Raw genomic sequence first — 17,794 nt, 5'->3', positions numbered from 1 at the left:
TTTCAATATTGAAGTTTTAAACAGGACGTGACAAACCAACCGCACAAAGTGTCGATGTATTACATATGGGATGTTTGAATGCCCACGATCTGTTTTGGGTGGTGGGTTATGGTGGAAGTGGGTTATTTCTCGGTGGGGTGGGTTGATTTTCCAAGGTGGTGGGATGTGGTAGGGGTGGGAGATTTTCTAGTGGGGAGGATCGGGTGGGGATGGGGAAAGGGAAGAAGAGATGACGGTGGTGGCGTGGTAGGGGTGGAGGGGGAAAAGTAGTTTGACATTTTTTATATAATGTTAATTTATTTTTCTCTGTATTATTATATTTCATTATTATTTTGAAGATATTTTAAGAAGTTATTTCTTGGGTTAATTACAGTTTAGTACCCTGTAGTTACACTCTTAAGGCATGTTAGTCCCTATCTTTTCAATTTTAACAATCACATACTCTGGTCTTTTAAATTTGTTATAATGTGGTTCCGCCGTTAGGTTTCCGTCAGATCTCTTCGTTAGTTGCCTACGTGGCATTGTGGGTCCCACATTTTTCAATTTTTGTTAATTTTAAATTGATTAAAATTAAATATTAAAAACAGTTTTAAAAAAATAAATATCTCTATCTCTCTCTCTCTCTCTCTCTCTCTGTGCATTCCCCCATGACCACTCTCCAACCCCACGAACCCAGAACCTAGAACCCCAGCCCCGACGAACACAAAAGCCACAGAACCCATACCCCTTGCGATTTTCTTCTTTCCCCTACCCCATCGTAACCATCATATCGCTCTGCCTGCTTAAAGAACTTGGCAAGGTAGATGAAGTTTTCACACCCTGTTGCGAAACCCATGGCAGATCTCAGAGATAGAGAATTCAGAGTTTTTCACAGCGTCGAGTTTGGGGTTTGGGGCTCGCGAATTCTTCCCCTACCCCGATTTCTTTCCCTCCCCCAGATTTGTTCCTCCCCCCGAATTTCTTCTCCCACCCAGATTTCTTCTTCCCCATCAAAAAATCAACATCCAAGCCAAAATCAAAATAGAGGAAAAAATCACTTTACTGGGGAAGAAATCGACTACTGTGATTTCAACACTGGTTGTTTGATCAGATCTTTGTTGGTATCTGGAAGGGGGAAGAAATCGGGAGGAATGAGGAGGGGGAAGAAATTGGAAGGAAGAAGGGGGAGGGGGTCTGAGTGGTTGCGGGCTGTGGTTCTGGGTTCGTGGGGTTGTGGTTGCGGGCTAGGGAGGAGCATGGTTGCGGGATGAGTTTGGACAGCTTACGGGTGGTGATCATGGAGGGGGGGAGAAGAAATCGGGAGAGAGATATAGAGAGAGAGAGAGAGAGAGAGAGTCCAATCGAAGGCCCATCCAAATATATGGCAGAGACGAGAGAGAGGTTTGCTGGGGATGAGGGTGAGGGAGGTTGTGATGAAGGTGGTGGCTGGGGATCGGGGTGTAGGGGATTGCAGTTTGTAGTTGTGATGGAGGTTTGCTGGGGAAGAGAGAGGCTTGATCGAGAGAGAGAAATTTTTATTTTTATTTTTTTTTGTTTTAATATTTTATTAATATTTTAATTAATTTAAAATTTAAAAATATATTAAAAAATGTGGGACCCACAGTGCCATGTAGGCAACTAACAGAAAGATCTGACGGAAACCCTAACGGCGGAACCACATTGTAACAAATTTAGAAGACCGGGGTATGTGATTGTTAAAATTGAAAAGATAGGGACTAATATGCCTTTAAGGGTGTAACTACATGGTACTAAACTGTAATTAACCTTTATTTCTTTTAGTGGACGTGGAGCCTATATAAGCTTAAAAAATATTCAATATTTGCCACATAAGCATTTACCAGCAATTTGTAGGATTTATGTGAGTTTATGTATGCAATTTGTACAATTCATTATTTTTCTCTTTTTAGAGAAAAATGCAACCTTCTAGATATAGGTAAGTCGTTTCCAACCAAAAAAAAAAAAGAGATATAGGTAGGTCGTTTCCAACAAAAAAAAAAAGAGAAATAGGTAGGTCGTCTTTTAAATCTAGAAAATCCTCCACTTTTTGTGGGTTTATATATTCTTTGCCTTATTTAAACATTTATATATATAGCAAAATTCCATTTCATGTATCGATTAACATGTTTTTAAACTGCAGGCGTGAATCCGAATTTATTCATAAAATCACTGAAATGATTTTACAAAAATTAAACCGTGCCTATTTGACATATGAGACGAACTATCCACTTGAAATTGATTCTCGAATACAAGAAATCAATGATCTTTTAGGTGTAGGAGTAGCTGATGTTCGCATGGTAGGTATATGTGGGACTGGAGGAATGGGTAAGACAACACTTGCTAAAGCTGTTTATAATTCAGTTGCCCATAAATTTGAAGGTTCCTGCTTTTTGGAAAATGTTAGAGAAAAATCAAAGGCACCAGGAGGCTTAGTCCAACTACAAAAGATTCTTCTTCATAACATTCTAGGGCTGAAAATGTCAAGGGTAACAAATGTTGATTCAGAACTCAATATCATTAAGGGTAGGTTGTGCTACAAAAGGGTTCTCCTAATTCTTGATGATGCGGATCAATTGGACCAGTTAAAATGCTTAGCTGGAAGCTCTGATTGGTTTGGTGTGGGCAGTAGAATTATCATAACAACAAGGGTTGAGCATTTGCTGCTTGCTCATGGAGTCGACTTCACATACCAAGTGAAGGAGTTAGAATCTGATGAAGCTTTGGAGCTCTTCAGTTCTAATGCCTTCCCAACAAGTAGACTTCCTGCTGATTATGAAGAACTCGCAAGTAGTTTCTTACGCTATGCTCGAGGGAATCCATTAGCCCTCACAGCTATGGGTGCACTTTTGTATGGGAAAAATATAGATGAATGGCTATCTATATTAGAAAGTTACAAAGGAGCTCCTGCCTCAAATATTCATGAAATCCTCAAAATAACTAAAAAGGAGCTAGAACATCCAGTGAAAAGACCCGAAGAAAATGTCCTCACCAATGTTCAAGAAGAACATGCTGGGGTGCATGACTTGCAAAGCACGGTACGCATATATGCTCATACAAATCTATATAAATGTACATATATGTATCTATTAATTTTTCTATTAACTTGTGAATGCAATTGTTTGTCATACTATAGGGAGTAAATAAAGCTGAAAGCAATGAACTGAAGCTTGAACAAAATGACACAATCTCTGGTACTCCAGAAGTAGAAAGACTTCATCAAGGCAAATTTTCTGAGACTTACTACGAAGTTACAGTGAGTGGAACGCATATACAAACATATATACGTAGAGCTTTAATTTTTTATATAATAATTTGTTAAAGCCATGGTTTTTTCATAAATAGGGACAAAATGAAGATGAAAACACTGAAAACTTGGTTGAAGGATGTTGATGCTCTTTTTGGGAGAGGGTCAACTTAGGTAAAGACTTGGGTCTTCAGCAGTTTAGGTGGCTAGGACCTTCAGTATCTAGATACCCTGCAAAAGACAAAGAGGAAGAAACAGTCGTTAAGCTTCGGACACCGGTGTGGTGCCGGCCGAAGGCTCTCCGATGCTTAAGTCAGCTGTAAGTGGTAATTTTGACAGAGTAACAGTAAGAGTCAGAATTTAGTCCCCCCAGTTACCAGGGTATTGTTCCCTACTTATAAGGAAGTGAAAATGAGAGGTTTGTGTAGATTTCCGATGTGGGACTATGTCCAAGCGCTGTGGTGGCGACACGTGTCCTTGAGATTAGGTTCAGCAATTGGGACCTTCAGCAGTCGGGAGCCTTGGCAGGTGTCTGGCATCTTGGAAGAGTGTCTTCCTTCGGCAGGGGAGAAGGCAAGTCTGCCTTGGTGCTAGTTGTTTTAAGGCTGGACATGCTCGGTTAATTATGGTGTAAACAGTAGTCCCCCAAGTTCGCGGTCAAGAAGTAGCTTCTGGGTTGGGAACTTGTAAGTTTTTGCATAATTATGACCGAGCATTCCTAGGTTAGTATGAGTCGTAGGGCATTCCCTAGTCCCCCAAGTTGGCAACACAGAAGTTGCGTCAAGCTTCAAAAGTATGGCCTAGATGTTTTGGCTTATTCTTTTTATTTTGTTTTTTTTTTTGTTTTCTCTATTTTTTTTTTTTTTTTTTTTTGTTTTTTTTTTTTTTGTGGCTAGGTCAGCCAACAATCACCCCTCAAATTGCTTCTGCATGCTACCTACCGTTCGGCAGGTTTTTTTTTTTTTTTTTTTTTTTTTTTTTTTTTTTGTGACTAGGTCAGCCAACAATCACCCCTCAAATTGCTTCTGCATGCTACCTACCGTTCGGCAGGCTTTTTTTTTTTTTTTTTTTTTTTTTTTTTTTTTTTTTTTTTTTTTTTCTTTGGAAGTTCAAACTGTGTAGGAGATTTGGGAGGGAAAATGAAAAAGGTGCTAGGGTACTCTCATGGCCCAAGACTGGTACCTTTTGAGGATCTATAAATAAGAGTTTGGACTGGAGAAGGACTCACACTTGAGCTTTGAGGAAAAGGAAGTGAAGAGGAGAAAAGGTGGTTTACTCCGTGGTGGTTTAAACAAGGTTAGTTCCGTTTTTTTTTTTTTTTTTTTTTTTTTTGGCTGGAGCCAAGGAGCCAAGTCCTCCTCAAGTCGATTCTGCGTGACACCTTCGGCAGGTTCAAAAACTCTTTTTTTTTTTTTTTTTTTTTTTTTTTTTTTTTTTTTTGGGGGTTAGGTCAGCCAAGTGCTAGGCAAGTGAGCACTTCAAAATTGGTTCTGCATGTCACCTACCGTTCGGCAGGTTCAAAATTTTTTTTTTTTTTTTTTTTTTTTTTTTTTTGATGGCTGGGTCAGCCAAGTGCTCCCTCACTTCCCAAATTGCTTCTGCACGTTGCCTACCGTTCGGCAGGTGCAAAAAATTTTTTTTTTTTTTTTTTTTTTTTTGAGGGCTAGGTCAGCCAAGTGCTAGGCAAGTGAGCACTTCCAAATTGGTTCTGCATGTCACCTACCGTTCGGCAGGTTCAAATTTTTTTTTTTTTTTTTTTTTTTTTTTTTGATGGCTGGGTCAGCCAAGTGCTCCCTCACTTCCCAAATTGGTTCTGCACGTTGCCTACCGTTCGGCAGGTGCAAAATTTTTTTTTTTTTTTTTTTTTTTTTTTTTTTTTTTTTTGAGGGCTAGGTCAGCCAAGTGCTAGGCAAGTGAGCACTTCCAAATTGGTTCTGCAAGTGCTCCCTCACTTCCCAAATTGCTTCTGCACGTTGCCTACCGTTCGGCAGGTGCAAATTTTTTTTTTTTTTTTTTTTTTTTTTTTTTTTTGATGAATTCGAATTTGAATTTCAAAATGTGTAGGTACAAGAGATTTGGGAGGGAAGATGAAAGGGTGCTAGGGTTTTTCCGTGACCCAAGGCGTTGGTACCGTTGAGGATCTATAAATAGGAGCTTGGAGTGGAGAATGTCTCATACTTGAGGAAAATTTTGAGAAAGTGGGGAGGAGAAAAGGTGATTTCCGGCTAGAGACTTGGTGGTAGAGCATTGATCAGAAAGATTTCCGACTGGCTTTCCGTGGTGGTGCAAACAAGGTTAGACCTCCTTTGCCTTGAACTTTCAAATTGAATCGTCCTTTTTGTACGAACATGTTGAAGACTAGGATAAACACCTTGAGTATGAGTATGAACTTGATGAATCATCCTGAACATTGACATGAACTTGTTGAATGTATGCTTCGATCATTTTTGCATGTGCATTAGTTCCTTTTATTGTTTCTGCGAATTGTAGATGTCTGAGAGTTCTGATAGAGAAAGTCATGACCCCTTTGCCTTGGGCGGGGAAGATACCGAAAGTGAGAGTTCCCAGTCAGAGCCAAGCCTTTATGTTTGTTCAGAACGTGAGAGCTCCCAGACAGAGGGTGTTGTAGACGGCGCTATAGAGAGTAGGATGGTAGTATATGAGACGGCGCCAAACTGTTGATGCTCTTTTTGGGAGAGGGTCAACTTAGGTAAAGACTTGGGTCTTCAGCAGTTTAGGTGGCTAGGACCTTCAGTATCTAGATACCCTGCAAAAGACAAAGAGGAAGAAACAGTCGTTAAGCTTCGGACACCGGTGTGGTGCCGGCCGAAGGCTCTCCGATGCTTAAGTCAGCTGTAAGTGGTAATTTTGACAGAGTAACAGTAAGAGTCAGAATTTAGTCCCCCCAGTTACCAGGGTATTGTTCCCTACTTATAAGGAAGTGAAAATGAGAGGTTTGTGTAGATTTCCGATGTGGGACTATGTCCAAGCGCTGTGGTGGCGACACGTGTCCTTGAGATTAGGTTCAGCAATTGGGACCTTCAGCAGTCGGGAGCCTTGGCAGGTGTCTGGCATCTTGGAAGAGTGTCTTCCTTCGGCAGGGGAGAAGGCAAGTCTGCCTTGGTGCTAGTTGTTTTAAGGCTGGACATGCTCGGTTAATTATGGTGTAAACAAAGGAGATAAGACATTCTCTAGTACTCAAGAAGAAGACTTGCTTCAAGGAAAAACTCCTGGAACTGACGACGCATATGTAAGTATAATACATGTATATAGATATTTTATACGTACCTATGCATTGTCTTACACAATCAAAACCATTTTACCTTTTTATATTTTACTTGGTTAATATAATTATTGTTTTCATAAAATAGGCACTAAACAATATGGCCACTGAACCAGTAGCCTCTTCGTCTTCTCCTTCCACCTATCCTTGGAAATATGATGTATTTCTTAGTTTTAGAGGTGAGGATACACGCGTCAGCTTTACAGACCATCTGTACAGCAGTTTGCTACGCAGGGGAATTAACACCTTCATGGATGATGATCAACTCGAACGAGGACAAGATATATCAAAAGAGATTTGTCAAGTAATTAAAGAGTCAAGGATTTCTATCATCATATTATCTGAAAACTATGCCTCGTCAACTTGGTGCTTGGAAGAGCTTGCTACGATCATTGAATATAAGAATTCACAGGACCAAATTGTTATCCCGGTTTATTACAAAGTGGACCCCGCAGATGTAAGAACGCAAAGGGGCCCGTTTGGTGAAGCATTTGCTGGGTATGAATACAGATTCAACGATAATTTAGAGAAGGTACAGAGATGGAGGGCGGCTCTTACGGAAGCAGGAAGTTTGGCTGGGATGCTTTTGAACCGTGATGGGTAATTCTCTGACCACGTATTGACTATATATATTTGAGGATTTTCCTTTTTTTTTTAATGTTCTTTAACATAGTAGTAAATTAATAAATTTAACAATGTTGATACTAGAGAATCATGTGACTAAATGTTATGTACTAGACCAAATGAGCATTAGTTACATGTTAGATTTTTTTTAGGGTCAATTACAAATAATCCTCGAACTATAGGTTTATTTTCAGATTCATACACAAACTATCAATTTTTTATAATGAAAGAATACCCTAAGTTTTATAAACCCTGCAACGTACTCAGTTCATGTTAGTAAGTTTGTTAAATGCCTACATGTTAGTAAGTTCATATGAGGACTAGTTTGACTTTTTTTTGTTTTCTTTACTGTTAATTTTTTTTTTCTGTATTGTTATATAATTTTATTATTGTTTCAAGATATTTTATAAGCTTAAAAAAATTCATTATTTGCCACATAAGAAAATGAGGATGAGTATTCAACGAGTGTAAGAGCGTTTAGAAATTAAAAGAACCGAGTTTCGAACTAGAGGGAGAGGTTTAGAAATTAGAGGAACCAAGTTTGGAACTAGATGAAGAGGCTTAGAAAATAAGAATAAGAAAGATTTATAGCAGGGAAAATCTTACGTTAAACATAGAGGATTGAAAGGGTTTCACAATTTCCAATATCTTGTAAACAAACTCAATGTTTAGGAAACTGAAATACCCTCTAGAAAATACGAAGTCGCCAAGCGCAAATATTAGATAAATAATATAATACATATATAATACATATACTATAAGAGCATCCACAATCATGCTCTCTATTTTTTAGTTAAATTTTAGCTAAAAACATATAAAAGTTATTTTATGAGCTCTCTATAAAATTTAAACTTCAATCATGCTCTCTAGTTTAAGGAGTCATTAATGCTATAACTCTTTTTTAATTGGTCCATCTTTATTAAAAAATAATTAACATTAATTAAAGGTTTGAAATACTCATTAAATAAAGTAGCATTAAATTATAGGGAGCCACTAAGAGTCCTTTCTCTCTTCTCAGATTTAGGAGCTCCTAGTGGTCTATCTATTTTAGGAGGTGGATAAGGAGCATGGTTGGAGTTGTATTTTTCCAAATCCTCCCTAAAATTTATCTAAGGAGGTGATTTAGGGAGCCCATTGTGGATGCTCTAACAGTTTTTTTCAAAAAATGGGGCCCACTATATAAGAAGTGAACCAGCCCAAATATTAGATAAAATAATATAATAAGTATATTGCATATAACATAAGGGTATATTGGTGATTTACCCCTGAATTTGTACCTAACTTTCGATTTGCCCCCTATCCTATTTTTTTAGAAAATTAAGGATATTAGCTCTCTTTTTTCTCCAATTTCCCCCTTACCGTGTAAATTCTCAACATTTCATCCAATTTTTGGTTAAATTATTTTTTTGGAAAAAATTGAAGAAAAAGAGTCAATCTAGAGCCAAACCCCCCCTCCCCCAACCTGAAGAACCCAGTCCTCCTTCCCCTTCCTCCTCCCCCACCCTCCCCCTCTGATCTATCTCCTCCTTCCCCTTCCGTCTCCTCCCTCCCCTCCCCTTCCTCCTCCTTTTTCCGCCATATAAATGTTCGTGATGGTGATCACTCCAATGTGCCAAATCATTATCCCTGACCAAAATATCATCTGCTAGCGTCTTGTCCGGTAGCAAATCCATTGGCTTCGAACTCTCCTCTCCTATTTGTCTAACTCTATTCACTAGATCAAACAAATCTCGAGACACTGAACCGAAAAGCTCTTGCGGCAATTTCACAATTTTCTCTTCCAACTGCCCAACTTCAGCTCTCAATTCCTGCACCTGCTGCAAAACCAAAAACTGCATGCACCTGCTGCAATTCCTGCACCACTCACACCATACACAGTATCCTGATCCATCAAGAGCCCACCTTTATGCCCCACAACCCGATGCATAATCCTTGCATTCCCATCCAACGAACCTGGCTCATGCCCCTTCCGTTTCTAACCCAAGGTGAAAGCTTTCTAGCTAAATTTCCACTACTACATGAACTAGTCCTCCAAACCCCAAACCCATTAAACAGAAATTGAAGTTTCAAAGTCTTACAACAAGAAAACCTCTTTTTCCATCAATGCCCGTGATTCTCACACACACACATAGAGAGAGAGAGAGAGATGGGCTTCAAATTTCAATTTCCTAAACTAAAAGCTACAAAGGGGTCCTGCTCAAGCTTTTTATTGATCTTGGATAATGTGAGGTTAATCATTTTCTTGGGTTTTCCTTATTTTATTTATTTTTAATTTACAAAATGACCATTTTACCCTCATATTTAACGGTAGATTGGCTGAAATGTTGCGGATTTAAACGGTAGGGGGGAAATTGGAGGAAAAAAAAAGTTCATATCCATAATTTTCTAAAAAAAAAAGGATAAGGGTAAATCGAAAGTTAGATACAAGTTCAAGGGGCAAATCACTAGTATACCCTAAATAGTTTTTTTTTCAAAAGATGGCCCCCCTGGAGAGTGGGCAGTTGCCCTTCTCGCTCATGTCCAGGGCCGACACTAAGTTTGTTTAAACGTTTATAAATAGGATTTATTTACACTAAAATCCCCTAAGCTTTTTAGTTTTTTTTCTTCACAAAACCCCCTGAGGTTCTGGAAATTACAACACCCCCATGATGTTTTAAATTGTTTCCACAAATCCCCTTTTCATTTTATTTTTCTTTTTTCTTTTCATCCACTTTTCTTTGTTTGTTCGTCAAAAAATTGATGAATTCACTAAAAAAAAACTAATGCAAATGACAAAGTTAGCCTCAATGAATGCATGTGCAATTTAAGTTTTTTTTGTTAGAACGTGCAATCTGATCTTGAAGACTAACTTTGTCATTTGGAGAAACTATTTATATAAAATCATTAATATTTGGATGAAAAATCAATGAAAATGAGTTTTGTGAAAACAATTTAAAACCTCATGCAGTGTTCGTGTAATTTTCAAAAGTTTAGAAGTTTTGTGAAAACAACGAAAACCCCAGAAAATGTTAATGTAAATAATTCTTATAAATAATTACATGTTCCTGTATGAATTTGAAAAATACCCCTAAAGTTTGGGGGTTATCTAGAGTTGACACCGTATTGTTTAACAATGGAATTTAAATAATAATATTTCCCGAGTCTGAAAAAAAAAATGTAACAAAAAAAAGGTTGATAATTAGCCATTGCAGCACTTTGGTTTGGTGTAACATTTTTATATATAGTACAATTCTATTTCATGTATCGATTAACATGTTTTTAAACTGCAGGCGTGAATCCAAATTTATTCATGAAATCACTGAAATGATTTCACAAAAATTAAACCGTGCCTATTTGACATATGAGACGAACTATCCAGTTGAGATAGACTCTCGCATACGAGAAATAAATGATCTTTTAAGTGTTGGAGTAGCTGATGTTCGCACAATAGGTATATGGGGGATTGGTGGAATGGGTAAGACAACACTTGCTAAAGCTGTTTATAATTCAGTTGCTCATAAGTTTGAAGGATCCTGCTTTTTGGAAAATGTTAGAGAACATTCAAAGGCACCAGGAGGCTTAGTTCAACTACAAAAGATTCTTCTTCGTAACATTTTAGGCCTGAAAATGTCGAATGTAACAAATTATGATTCAGGACTGAATATCATCAAGGGTAGGTTGCGCTACAAAAGGGTTCTCCTAATTCTTGATGATGTGGATCATTTGGACCAGTTAAAATATTTAGCTGGAAGCTCTGATTGGTTTGGTTTGGGCAGTAGAATTATCATAACAACAAGGGTTGAGCATTTGCTGCTTGTTCATAGAGTTGACTTCACATACCAAGTGAAGGAGTTAGAATCTGATGAAGCTTTGGAGCTCTTCAGTTCTAATGCCTTCCCAACAAGTAGACTTCCGGATGATTATCAAGAACTCGCAAATGGTTTCGTAGGCTATGCTCAAGGGAATCCATTAGCCCTCACATCTATGGGTTCACTTTTGTATGGGAAAAATATAGATGAATGGCAATCCATATTAGAAAGTTACAAAAGAGCTCCTGCCTCAAATATTCGTGAAATCCTCAAAATAACAAAAAAGGAACTAGAACGTCAAGTGAGAAGACCCGAAGAAAATGTCCTCACCAATGTTGAAGAAGAACATGGGGTGCATGACTTGCAAAGCTCGGTATATATATATATATATATATATATATATATTTTTATATAAACGTACATTTATATATATCTATTAACTTATTAATGCAATTGTTTATCATACTATAGGGACTAAATGAAGCTCAAAGCAATGAACTGATGCTTGAACAAAATGACACAATCTCCGGTACTCCAGAAGTAGAAAGACTTCAAGGAAAAATTTCTGAAACTTATAACGAAGTTACAGTGAGTGGAACACACAACACACACACGTATATATATATTTATTGTCTTATTCAATTTGACTGGCAAAAGCTTTTTCCTTTTCAAGTATAATAGGGACGAAATGAGCTTTTTCCTTTTCAAGTATAATAGGGACCGTTTGTTAATGCAATTGTTTTTTCATACAATAGGGACTAAATGAAGTTGAAAACACTGCAAAGTTGCTTGGAGTTGAGACAGTCTCCAGTACTCAAGAAGAAGAAAGGATTCAAGGACATATTAATAGAACTGACGATGTTACAGTAAGTCAAATACATACTGGAATTGACAAGAATATATATATATATATATATATATTCTTGTCAATTTGAGCGATCCCTCAAATATATTTGAGGGACACTCTTGTAGGACCCACTCCGCATTGTATTTCACTAATCCAAACGGTCTATTTTTTAGATAATCATTCAAATATCATCTCTACAAAAATTCATTTGAATCCAATATCATTTGACCACTCAATTGAGTTACTGAAATTTTAGTACTTTCTTTAAGCACCGTGTTCATTGATTTTGTAGGACACAATTGGATGTCGAAACGGTTTTCGATTTGTCTAATTTTTTGCAAAGATGATCTATGAATATAGACTTAAAAAATAGATACTTTGGATCCTTGAAAAAAAATTTGTAAGGGACCCTAAAGGGTTATTTGAGGGATCCCTTAATAGAAGAGGACTATATATATATATATTGATTGAAGAGTTCCTCAAATTATTTGAGGGACACCCTTCAGGGTACCCTATGAATTTTCTTTCAACGATCCAAACCGTCTATTCTCATGTCTTCATTTATAGATAATACAAGCAAAAAATCTGACGAATTGAAAATCATTAAGGCATCTAATTGCAAGCAACAAAATATACAAACACAGTTCTTCAAGAAAATACTAAAATAACAATCATCTAATTCAGTGGTCAAATATTGGTTTCGGATTCAAGTGATTCTTTGCAGAGATGATCTTTGAGGGAATATCTAAAAATTAGACAGCTTAATTATTGAAAAACAATGTGCTGTGAGACCTATAAGGGTGTCCCTCAAATACGCTTATTTGAAGAATCCCTAAATTGAAGCTCTATATATAACAATTTGTTAAATCAATGGTTTTTTCATGAATAGGAACAAAATGAAGATGAAAACAATGTAAACTTGGTTGAAGGAGATAAGACATTCTCCAGTATTCAGGAAGAAGACTTGCTAGGAAAAGCTCCTGGAACTGACGATGTAAGTAGAATACATGTATATAAATATTTATATGCACATATGCATTGTTTTACACAATTGGAATAGCAAACCTTTTTATAATTTTTTGTTTGTTAGTTTGTCCTTTTTTTTTGGTGAAAACCAAGGTATCCCCCGCGCGATTGCGGGGACTAACCCTCGAGGTACTGTCGGGCGCAAAGCGGGGACCTCTCCCAACAAAGTCTGCTCTATTCGCAAGTGCCTGGGATCGAACCCAGGACCTCTTGTTTAAAAGATCTAAGCCCCTTCCACTTGGACCAACTCTTGTTGGTCTTGTTAGTTTGTCCTTGAGGAGTAGAGAAACCATTTTACTTTTTTTTTTTATATTACTTTGTTGATATAATTATTATTTTTCAAAAAATAGGCACTAAACAAAGTTGAAAACACTGAAAAGTTGGTTGAAGGAGATCAGACATTCTCCAGTTCTCAAGCATTACAAACACTTCAAGGAAGAATTCCTAACACTGAGGCTGTCACAGTGAGTATAATATATGTACACATATGTATTATCTTATTCAATTTGTCAAGAAAATTCCTTTTATTTACTTATTTATTTATGCATGCATGCAATTGCTTTTTGTACTCTCTTTTTTCGGTCACTCTAGGAAGTAAATGCAACTGAAGGCACTGAACGGTATCCTGGACGAGATGAAACCAGCTCCGAAAATAAAAAATTGGAAAAGCTACGTAACCAAATTACCAATGTTATTGTAGTAAGTATTATATATAATCTGTTAATACACATATGTATTCAAATTTACAAACAAAGCCTTTTTTAATATATAATTTGTTAATGCAATTGCCTTTTCATACTAGGAACCCGAACCGAAAGCAAATGAAGGCGTGGTAGAAAATACAAGTTGGAGTACTACTATTAAAAGCTTCTTATTAGAGGTAAAAAAATCTTCAATTGTCTTATTTTTCCTTCAAAAGAGAAGATTTTGTTGATTGTGTGGCTAATTATCTTTTTTGCAGGCCGATACAGTAGAGTGGATATTTTTAATCATTAGCTTCTTCCTGGAGATCCTTGCAGCTATTTGTGATCAGTTTTTCTCCCCAGGAAATCCCCAGTTTGCACTCACTGGTATGTGGTTGGCTTCTGTGGCTCTGTTCTTTTGCATCTGCGAACTCATTCTCAAGTGTAAAAATGGAGAAAGCTCAAGCCCGCGTTTAGAAATGTTTCCTTACATTTTTGGATTAATTTGTGGAATCTCTCAGTGGCTATCCACCATAGCTCGGTTTGTGTGCATGCTTAAAGGCAAGGAGAATCCTTTCAAAGTAAACATTCTGCCCGTCATCTTTCTTGGGTGTTTGGGTGCGCGCAAACTAATTGCCAATAATAAAAGGTGCAAGACAGAAAACAGGATTGAGCTGACCTCCATAGTTCATGTCCCCAATAACGGACCAACTCCAGACGAAGCACGAGCCAAAAAAGGATCCTGATTTGGGCCTCCATACGAAGAAAGGCCTCTTTTACCGAAAGACTCCTGACGTGGTCCAAATTCTTCTTTCTAAATTTGACGGCCCAACATATTCTATTATTGAAAGCCTGCAACAAAAATAAAAATAGGGCACACCACCAACCAAGGCGTCACAACATTTGTACTGCGTAACTTGTATAGGAAAATAGGCGTGAAGAGGAATTAAAACACAAGAGGTTTTGGAGGAATGACTGAGTCTTTGTTGTGTATTGATCTTTAATACACGTTCAATTACAGGAAAGCTAGTGAACGTTCCTAGGAGCTTGTGCTGGGGGGGCATATTTGTGTTTATGGAAGTGTGGCTGAGGTGAAAAAGCAATTGAATGACTAGTGGTCTCATGTTCAAACTCCTATGGCACTGTAGTAGTGTGTGTGAGAAATCCCTGACTATCACTTGTATTCAAAACAATGTTTTATGGTCAGACTGCTTTAAGTTAGTTTCATGGTCAGACTGCTTTAAGTTTCATGGTAAGACTGCTTTAAGTTAGTTTCACGGTCTGCTTTAAGTTTCATGGTCAGGCTGCTTCAACCACACAACTTCACATGCGCAATAAATGGGACAAACTACAAACAGAGTATAAACTAAGGGTCAACTAAGAATAGGAGACCTTTTTCCATATCAATTTAAAGAAACAAATTAGACAAAGTCTCATCAGGAACCTAACCTGCACTTTCTTTTTCTATTTTTTTATTTTTAATAAAAAGCTTAAAATATTATTCAATTGAGTTAGGACTGAATCGAATAGTGGTGGTTCTAGGATTCAAAAGTCGGGTAGGAAAAATTTACATACTAAAGAATTCGAAAGTTGAGTAGGTAAAATTTACATACTAAACTCGACCGTTTGAGTGAAATTTTTTTTCTTCCGTAGATGTTTTGACAACAATCCAATATCATACTAGAACTGTGAAGAAAAGAATATTAGCCTGGAAAACTGAGTGATAAAGCCTGAGCCTTAGTGGTTGCATGTCGGCTTCACTCTCTCTCTCTCTCTCTCTCTCTCTCATGCACATGTCTCCAGGGTCTTGGGTTTAGGGAGCTACATACATATTTTAATTTTCTGAAATTTTTCGGTGCCTACCCAATACATGGCTAGATCCACCACTGGAACCGAACCCACACAATGAAGCTAAAAGTTAAACTTAATGGCTTGAGCATTTGGTTGTGTGGCTTCTTTTGTGAGAATGTGAAAAATTGTCCAATATTAGAAAGTTGAGAAATTTAATAAGGACTTATAAGATGTTGGGCTACTTCCTCCATTGCTAGTTGATTTTGGGTGGGACCTCAATTTTCTTCATGGTATTATGAGTTAAGAAATATGAGGCACTTTTAATTGACAGATGATAGGTCAAATCTTGTTTCGGTTGGTTAGTCATCTTCATCATCAATTATATACACGACTGGATTAGCAAACACCTTCGAAGTTGCACCGAAATCCGCAGGAAATAACAAGCGATCTCATTCACGTTGACTTTCACAGCACGTTGAAGTTAGCAGGAACCAGCTTTGCAAATAAATAATATAATGCAAGTCGCATACACCCTAAACCCTATATAAATTATTTCAAGTCGTCTTTGACATATCAGTATCAAACAAAATGGATTCAGTGACCACTCAATTAGGAGCCTCTTCATCCTCTTCCTCTTTCAACCATTCATGGACATATGATCAGTGTTTTCAAAGGCATGCCTTCGCGCGCGTCGGAGCGCGCTTCGGAGCGAGGCGGGAGGAAAACGCCCGAGGCGGTCGGCTATTTCGCTAGTTGCACGTTTAGCGCTGGGAAGGCGTGAGAAGGCGCTGCAAGGCGTGGCTAGGCGAAGCGAGGCGTTGCAAGGCGCACCATATCTGGAAACTTCTGAATCGGAAGAAATTTTCGACTCTGCAAATCGTCTGCGAGGAAGACGACCTGCTTTTTTTTTAGGTTTATTGAAAATGAAACGACGTCGTTTTGATTGCAGTGGTTTTAAAAAAATCTTAAAGTGAAACGATGTCGTTTCACTTGGTGTTTAAAAAAAAAAACGCTGCTTCAGTTTTTTTTCCTTACCTTTATTGTAATAAACTTATTGCAAGAATTAATAACTTTCTTTCTTTCTTTTTTTCTTACTGCAACCCGCTGTAGCTTTTCTACTTACCTTTTTTTTTTTTTTTTTTTCCTTCCTTTCTCTAAATTAATATATTTGCACATGGACTATATATATATATATTGTATAGTACATGTAAAACCCTAATTTAGACCCTTACCAGATAACTCCATCAATTTCAAAAATTTTCTTCATCTTTCGACTGCAAGTAAGTTTTTTTTTATTTTTTATTTACGTACATGCATCATTTTTGTATAATTTGACTGTAATAAACTATAATTTGAAGTTATGTATAATTTTTTTTCAATTTTTTTTATACTAGTTATCTTATTCATATTTGATAGTGGGAAATATCATTTTCATATTGATACAGTTGATCAATATGACAGTGATGCTAGTTGAATGATATTAGTGTTGAGGAGTGGGATGAGTGAATTATGTTTTTGTTTTGATATTGAATAAATATTTTATGTTTTGGGATTGATTATTATGCTTTGAATGACAATTAGTACTTATATTTGATTATATTTAAAAGATTGTTATGGTTGAATAAGAATTAGTTGTACAATTTAATCGTATTGTATTATTCATAAATTTTTCTTATTAAAATAAATTAATGTTCAAAAGGCTTACGCCTCAACGCTTCAAGGCTTACGCCTTGCATAGCGCTACTAAAAACGCCTCACCTATACGCCTCGCCTTTGAAAACATTGCATATGATGTCTGTCTCTATTATAGAGGCGCGGATACCCACAACAATTTTACAGACCATTTGCGCAGAAATTTGCTTCAAAAGGGAATTAAAACCTTCCTTGCTGATGAGATCAGAAGAGAAGAAGAACTACTATTAATGCCAATGCTTTTTAAAGCGATTGGAGAGTCAAGGATTTCTATCATCGTATTCTCCGAGAATTTTGCATCTTCAGTCTGGTGCTTGGATGAACTGGTTGAGATCCTTCAATGTAGAGCAGCAAAGCAGCAAATTGTTTGGCCAGTTTATTACAAGGTGGATCTCATAGATGTGCGCGACCAACAAGGCAGTTTTGGTGAGGCATTTGCTAACCATGAAAACGAATTCAGAGATAACATTGAGAAGGTGCTGAGATGGAAGGCAGCTCTTAGAGAAGCAACAAATTTGCCAGGGTGGTATTTCTTGGACGGGTATATTTCTAAGAACCACTTACTAGCGTTTCGATTTATTTATTTGTTTCTAATTTTTTTATTTTGTTAAAAAAAATTCATGCATTTTAGTGCTTAACAAATTTGCTCACATATTATTACATAACAAGAAATCAAGGTAAAAATGAATCAGAAGTAAAAAGAATCGAAATGGGAAGGAGGGACGAGAATATGAGATTATAAAATTGGAATTTCAGTAGTTAGACAAGTTTTCTTCGGTGGTGGTGTCCCCTAGCATAGGTTTACAATCATCTAGTCTA

At 37.1% G+C, this 17,794-nt stretch overlaps 1 protein-coding gene across 2 annotated transcripts; it reads left to right on the top strand.

Annotated features, from left to right (window-relative positions):
- Nucleotides 1-2,126: 2,126 nt before the first annotated feature.
- Nucleotides 2,127-14,685, top strand: LOC110767894 (disease resistance protein RPP2A-like). 2 transcript variants are annotated; one of them, XM_088245567.1, is made up of 14 exons: nt 2,127-3,032; nt 3,131-3,250; nt 3,340-3,382; nt 6,421-6,491; nt 6,613-7,124; nt 10,418-11,309; nt 11,408-11,524; nt 11,692-11,802; nt 12,673-12,777; nt 13,160-13,273; nt 13,401-13,508; nt 13,612-13,689; nt 13,771-13,879; nt 14,014-14,184. In XM_088245567.1, the coding sequence occupies exons 1-14, from the start codon at nt 2,172-2,174 to the stop codon at nt 14,049-14,051; spliced, it is 3,279 nt and encodes a 1,092-aa protein (XP_088101693.1). In that variant the 5' UTR covers nt 2,127-2,171; the 3' UTR covers nt 14,052-14,184. The 2 variants fall into 2 exon arrangements, with proteins under 2 accessions (XP_088101693.1, XP_088101692.1); XM_088245566.1 differs by having other exon boundaries at nt 13,771-14,685.
- Nucleotides 14,686-17,794: the final 3,109 nt, after the last annotated feature.

Source organism: Prunus avium, chromosome 8 (genome assembly GCF_965620075.1).
Source record: "Prunus avium chromosome 8, drPruAviu1.hap1.1, whole genome shotgun sequence".
Taxonomy (NCBI): Eukaryota; Viridiplantae; Streptophyta; class Magnoliopsida; order Rosales; family Rosaceae; genus Prunus; species Prunus avium.
Note: the sequence above shows the minus strand (reverse complement) of the source record. Positions and strands in the feature narration are given on the sequence as shown.

Excerpts from the sequence above, each read along its gene's own strand:
- LOC110767894 (XM_088245566.1), top strand. The coding sequence starts at position 2,172 with ATGATTTTACAAAAATTAAACCGTGCCTATTTGACATATGAGACGAAC. Across the intron at positions 11,803-12,672 it reads ATAGAACTGACGATGTTACA|GAACAAAATGAAGATGAAAA; the intron begins GTAAGTCAAATA and ends TTTCATGAATAG. Across the intron at positions 13,509-13,611 it reads AAATTACCAATGTTATTGTA|GAACCCGAACCGAAAGCAAA; the intron begins GTAAGTATTATA and ends TTTTCATACTAG.